Source organism: Nelumbo nucifera, chromosome 1 (genome assembly GCF_055504915.1).
Source record: "Nelumbo nucifera cultivar China Antique chromosome 1, China Antique-T2T, whole genome shotgun sequence".
NCBI classification, from domain to species: Eukaryota; Viridiplantae; Streptophyta; class Magnoliopsida; order Proteales; family Nelumbonaceae; genus Nelumbo; species Nelumbo nucifera.
The window spans coordinates 191642603-191648982 of record NC_142649.1 but is presented as its reverse complement, the minus strand read 5'-3'; the positions used below and the strand labels follow the sequence as shown (position 1 = coordinate 191648982).

The window sequence follows — 6380 nt, the reverse complement described above, 5'->3', positions numbered from 1 at the left end:
CAACTCTACATTCGAAAGTCGATGCTGTAGATGTATTGCACCAGCTCTTGAAGCTGCTGGCCATCAACCCCAATGGGAATCACGGATTTTTCAACCTACAAGGGAGGCACGATCGATGTTGGCAGTGTAGGGAGACTCAGCCCCGGCAACATTGGGATGCTTGGTTGTGTTAGGGGGACTGAAATCTGCCCGATCTGGACATTCTGAGTTGATGTATTCTGGACGGGTTGGTTCTGCCCTCGGTTGAAGTGTCATCAATCTGGACGTTGTCAGCATTGTTATTGTTGTTGTTGTTTCTAGTTAAGGCCATTGCATGCTTAGCAGAAAGTTTGTGAGAACTTAGCTTTTTGTAGCAGATCCCATAGACGATGCCAATTAATGGTGTGCAATCTGGTAGCTCCTTGCTGGAAGACAAATTGTATGGTGGGTTAACAAGGTCGGCTGGTTGAGCTGCAACAAAACAATCAGAGTACCTGGGGTGCTTTACTCGAGGTGGACACTCCAATGCTTAAGTCAGTAAAGAGTTTGAAAATGCTAGAAAGCAAGAGTACTAGAGAATCTGAGAGAAAACTTGTGCATACCTTCTCTGGTTGAAGGGCTGCCTTTAAATAGACGCTGGTAGTCGTGAGCCTTATGTAATGTGTCTGAGATCTCTGAGAGGACATGGCTTATCATCCTGCCATGCTTGGAGGTGATTTCTACATAAAGCGACAAAGCTTATCCAATTATCTCCAAAGCGGGTGGTGTGGGAACTAGCTCCATTAGTCAAGCGACGTGATCCTAGAGGACTTGGAGACGATAAGTCGCACATAGCAGAGGCCAGTCGCCACGTCAAGCAAGTCACCACTTGGACCTCAATTAGGTCGGTGAGACCTTAGCAGGAGGTTGCCCCTCATGCTGAGGTCCCTGGCCCGATCCTGAAAAAACCATCTGTTTGCTCCTACTGAGGTGCATACGGATCAGCCCTAGCCAAGTTGGTACCGGGCACTCTCTCAATGTGCATCCGAGGCATGTCTGAGGTGATTCTGAGGTAAACTCAACCAACTTGGCAAAGGCATATCATTGCCTACATGGCGTCAAGGTATTATGCAACGGCTCGGAAGTATCACATGATTTAATGTTACCGGAGAGCCAAATTACCCCTCATGAACGTGCAATTGTGAAGATTTGAACCTTGTCACCCATATAAAAGGCGTGCTTTTTTTAAAAGATAAAAGGTGTTCTTACACCAACAAGAAATTTAAATTTGCAACTTATTTATAAATATTTTGCTTACAAAAATTTATAAAAGAAATATTTTCAATTGGCAACTAAAATTTGCATTTCAAAGAAGTAATGGGATTTATATTAGTTTATTAACATGTAAATTTATTTTTTCTACTATTTTTAACATTTCACATAGCTCACACTTCACATAAACCATTAAAATATATTTGAGTCCTGCATAAATGAATATTTGTGTTTGATTAAATATTAATATCATCAAATCATGCTAAAGACTGTCATGTTAAAAACCTTTAACAATGTGATAATGTCAATTATAATGTTTCACTGTATCACTGGTTCACATCAAGGTTTAATATATCGATACGCCTGATATGCCAGTAGGGGCGTATTGGGCGTTTCGATACTTGTTTTTTTACTTTATTTTATTTATTTTTTCAAAACTGGTTCAGAGGAACTGGTCTAGGACCCCTCCATCCCCTGAACCGGTTAGACCTCCAATACACCAACTGTAGGGCTGTATCGGAAGGGTCCTAGAACGATACGTACCGGCCCTCGGCCTATACGTAACGATACTTTGAACCTTGGTTCACATCACTAGTAAAGACTGCCATATGCCACCTGCCTGTATTTTTACCTCAGACGTCTATTTCAGATATAAACCGATCAATTCGAAGCCCACGGTCCAAACCCAAACCCAGTTGAAACAAGGAATATCAAACCCAACCACCCCCTGTCCGATGAAATATCGCTATTCTTAGTGAAGGCTATATTTGTATTTGTCAATCTGATATTAATGAGTAGCTCTTGGTGCAGGTAAGCCTCAATAAGAACCAAACCACAAACCGGCTTAAGAACTGACCAAAACCAACGAAATAGAATCAGTTTACCACTTAACCCATCCAAGGCATTGACATTCCTAGAGGACAAGGTTCAAAATATCGATATGCTTGATATGCCGGTATGGGTGTATTGAGTGAATCGATACAGCTTTTGACATTTTTTTTTTAAATTTTTTCGCAACTGGTTCAGGGGAGCCGGTTTATACCTCCACACCCTGAACCGGTCAGACCCCTGATACACCCACTATAAAGGCGTATCAATGAGATCCCGGAACGATACGTATGATCAATACAGGCAGATCAAATGTTTTTTCACTTGTTCTTTAAATCCAATTAGACAATACAGCGCATACATCGAGAGTTCCAGAACGCACCTCGAATAGGAGCAGACTCAACCTATAATTGATTTTTAACTTGCAAAATATTTAGAAAAGATCTGTTATTCTTACTTAGTGGACTCTATGATTCATGAAATTTATGAGATATTGACTATAATAGTATTGCAGAAATATATCTGAACCTCGCATGAAAGATGAGAGAACTCACAGTGCTAAAGAATGTCCCCTCTATTCCAATGTAAATATGTTTAATGCCAATGGCATAACCATCGGGGCAGAGACACGAGCACTATAATATACAGAGAAAACAAAGTAGCAGCAGCAGAAACATTGAATAATGGGAAATTTTCGGGTCAACTCACTGACTCAGTATAATTCAAAGTAATGGGTCGGAAAGAGCTAAACCTAGGCCAACACTTCGCTATATTAATTTTCTACCCGCTATCAAAAGAAATCCAAGTATCCAACCACCACAGTTTTGTCTATTCTGAGTCAACTGATTGTAGTCTCAAAATTTGAGTTCAAATCTACCACTACAGAATGCGCCCCAAAAACGTCCCACAGCACGTTCCCAATGACAAGTACCGGAGAGGTTCTCAATGCATGCTAAGATGTACATGTGGAGCGTTTTTAGGGTGCATTCTGTGGGCGCAGATGTGAATTCCCCAATTTTCCAACAACAACAAAAAAGAGAAAAATGAAGTCCTAATTCAAAAGTTAACACCATAAAATTGGAAGCTTTTAGTCGATACATCATACACGGCCTGTATAGTACTTCCATGCTACCAACTACCGAAAAGAATCCAATCACCTCAGTTTTGTCTATTCTGAGGCAACTGACTGACTCGGCACTAAAACAAAAATGAGTATCAATTAATTAGCAAAGCACGAGGACATACAGAGTCGACGAGTAATACGACACTATTATGTAATCTTGTTCATTTTTATCACATAAAAAAAAAAAAACTCAAGTTCATCAATTGATGTGAGACCACTGTTGGAATCTGGATGTTACTTTTACCAAAGTTGCCTAATCATCAAGATCTTTCAAAAAAACTTGACCAAGTGCGAACGAGGTCAATACATTTACTCGTATCCTTCTGCTTTACGGGTGTAATGACACTTGGGCAAGGGTAGGACACAATCTCATGAAGTATATGTATGTCCAGATTCGCTTGTTCTTTCCGTTGATTGCAATGCATCTAGAGATTCCATTCCCTAGGATGGATGGAGGGGTGGAGCCACCCAAAGCTTCACTTTCTTGTCAGCACCAGCTGTTGCTAAAATTGTTGAAGATGTACCCGCTGTAGAAAAATAATATGCACTCAAAATAGAAATAATTGCCAATGAAGAGACTTTACACTTAACTTATATACTGTCAAAACGAGAAAAGTTGAACTAGAAATAATTGTCAATTCAGGCAAATCCCAGAATTAAGTCAGGAGTCTTTGCATCAGATGTGCCCAAGCTGTAGTTGCGAGATAAGGGAAATTAGAACAGGAAATCATCCACCAAATGGTAATGAAAAACAGTGCCCCTAAGGCTATGTTTGGTTTGAAGGAAAAGGTGGGGAAAGGAAGGGAAAGGTAAGGAAACCTATGCATCCAAAGTTTTACATTATACAGGAAATGTGAGTTACCAAGGAAAATGGGTGAGCACAGTAAAGAGATGCATCAAAAAAGGCAATTTCATTTGGAATAAGGTAACCTAGGAAATTTATTTTACTTTCTCCTCATGGTATTTATCCATTTCCTTGACAATTTGCCTATACATTTCCCATTTTATTGCAGACCACAACATTCTGTTTCCACGAGAAACCAGTTCAAATGAGAATTTCATTTTCAAATCCAGTTGCTGCAAGCATTTGTTTAAATAAGGAACACCACAAGACTGCTCCACAAACAGCATGGCATTCCATGCATCATAACCATGGGTTAGGACCAACTATCGAATGCATTCCATCTTAGAGTTCTCCTATCCACCAAGAATATGACTTAATTAGATCATATCATCATCTTGTCGCAATTGGTGATATACTGATATTCCCTTTGGTGACAACTTGACAAGTGTCATAAGCTGGAAAAAGTTGATTTTGAGCAGAACACTAGGATACCGTTGAGTTGAAACCTACCTGAAATTCATCCTATTAGCTACCTAAATAGATCAATGATAGGTCAACCAAATAAACCTTTGATGTTACTCACAATAAATCTAATGTGGTATAAAACTTTTGAATTCAGTATTGATGGATTTTCTCTGGAAGATGTATGGAGAAGGTATCTGCAATTAGGAATTATTTATAGCTAATCCAGGATTTTAGTAGTTTCTAAAAGGGAATAAAAGATACATACCCATTATAATGCTTTTTGGTGCCCATGCGATACCTGTGATATCACCTGTAATTAATAGGAGTAATCAGAACTTGTGAAGAGAGTATAGCAAGGAGTGAGGTAGCAATATGCAGTACTTGGGTACAAATTTTACAGGACCATATAGTAGAACTCAAACTTCAAAGGAAAATAAGGGGAGATGGTGGTTGGTGAGCTCCGAATCAGGTTTAAAAAAATGGTCCAGAGAACAAAGATAAAATTCATAGTTCAACATGCTTTGCACTAACTTGACAACAATATTGTGTTATTGAAATGACAGAAACATAGTCTAGCAAAATGATTTCTGGCAAAGAAATATTCTATGTAGGTAGAAACCCACGCAAAACATCATGACCAGACCCAAAAAATTGCATCAACTAGGAAATCCTATCAATCCAATTAATAACTTTTACTGGGTCGCTGTAAACATTGGATAATACATATATAGTGATAGATCAAACAGTTTTATACTGTGGCTTTTTTCCATCCATCTGATTGCCTAGTAATTGGATGATTCAGAGAGGTAGGCTACCATGTTCAATCATACTATGTATATAAAGCTAATTGATATACATTTATGTTGTGCAAATGATCTCCAACCAAGATTCTCTACAGACAAGCCAAGAACACACCATAGTGCAAGACAAACTAGAGATAGTTTTAGAAAAAGAACTAATTCAGCCAAAATCAATACATATACAAGAAGGCTCAATTCCATATGTTGATTGTAGGTGATATTTGTTAGAAGAGACAAGAAATGTAAATGCAAGACTAGAAGCATTAAGTGATGTTAAATCCCATGGCTAGTATCAGATTTTGGGAGAAACATCAAGACAGAATTAAGAATGCATCTGTTTGTGCTACAGAATTGAGAATGCATTATTTTGTAACTAGAAAAGATGTGCAAGTTACAAATAAGCTGGATGATCATACCATCATGTGCACTATCAGCTGTATCCAGGACTTTTCCTGTTTCAGCACATAGCCACTGCACTGTAGAACCATGGGTGGCTGCTAGTATCTTTCCATCAGGTGAGATACTCATACGATCATAGTGCAAGGTGGACCCCTTTGAATCATGAAGTGGTATTGGGAAAACCTTCAAAGTCTTTGGATCCTCATCAAGATGATAACGAACTTAAAAAGCAATAGAAGGTAACAAAATTAATGTCATATGAGAAAAACAGTTTAAGACAAATCAAACCAGTCTACCATAAATAAGAAATATGCAAGTATCAAATTTTTCATAAAATAAAATAAATCCCTTAATACCTAGCATCTATCAAAGTAGTGAATAGTGAATACAGTACAGCCTATCCAGGTTATATATAGAGTCTGCATCGCAAATTTATGGATATTCTTTGCAAAATAATTCAGCATTTTTTTGGTAATAAATAAAAAGAAAATCCATTAAGATAAGAAAGAGAATATTACAAAAGAGGTGATAGGTAGTCACCAACAAAAGATAACTGTAAAAACAGCTCTAAAAGACTGCCCTCCCCTTTTTAACCTTCCAATATTATCTCCCCAAAGCCAAAATAGAGGACAAATAACCCAAACCTGAAGAGAAGCTTATAACCCAAAAATACAAAGAAATTGAATTTTAG

General features: G+C 38.2%; 1 protein-coding gene across 4 annotated transcripts in view; it reads right to left on the bottom strand.

Moving 5' to 3' along the window:
- Window positions 1–3110: 3110 nt before the first annotated feature.
- The window catches only part of LOC104611826 (uncharacterized), a 93090-nt gene continuing 89820 nt past the window's right edge, over window positions 3111–6380 (bottom strand). For 2 of the 4 annotated variants that reach the window (XM_010279052.3, XM_010279051.3), the window contains exons 8-10: window positions 5707–5910; window positions 4756–4800; window positions 3111–3708 (exon numbers count right to left, since the gene is read on the bottom strand). In XM_010279052.3, coding sequence (XP_010277354.1) covers window positions 3623–3708; window positions 4756–4800; window positions 5707–5910 — 335 coding nt within the window. In that variant the 3' untranslated portion in view covers window positions 3111–3622. Of the gene's footprint in view, window positions 3709–4210; window positions 4536–4755; window positions 4801–5706; window positions 5911–6380 lie in introns of those variants that run through there. The other 2 variants (XM_088895701.1, XM_010279053.3) reach the window with 1 other exon arrangement.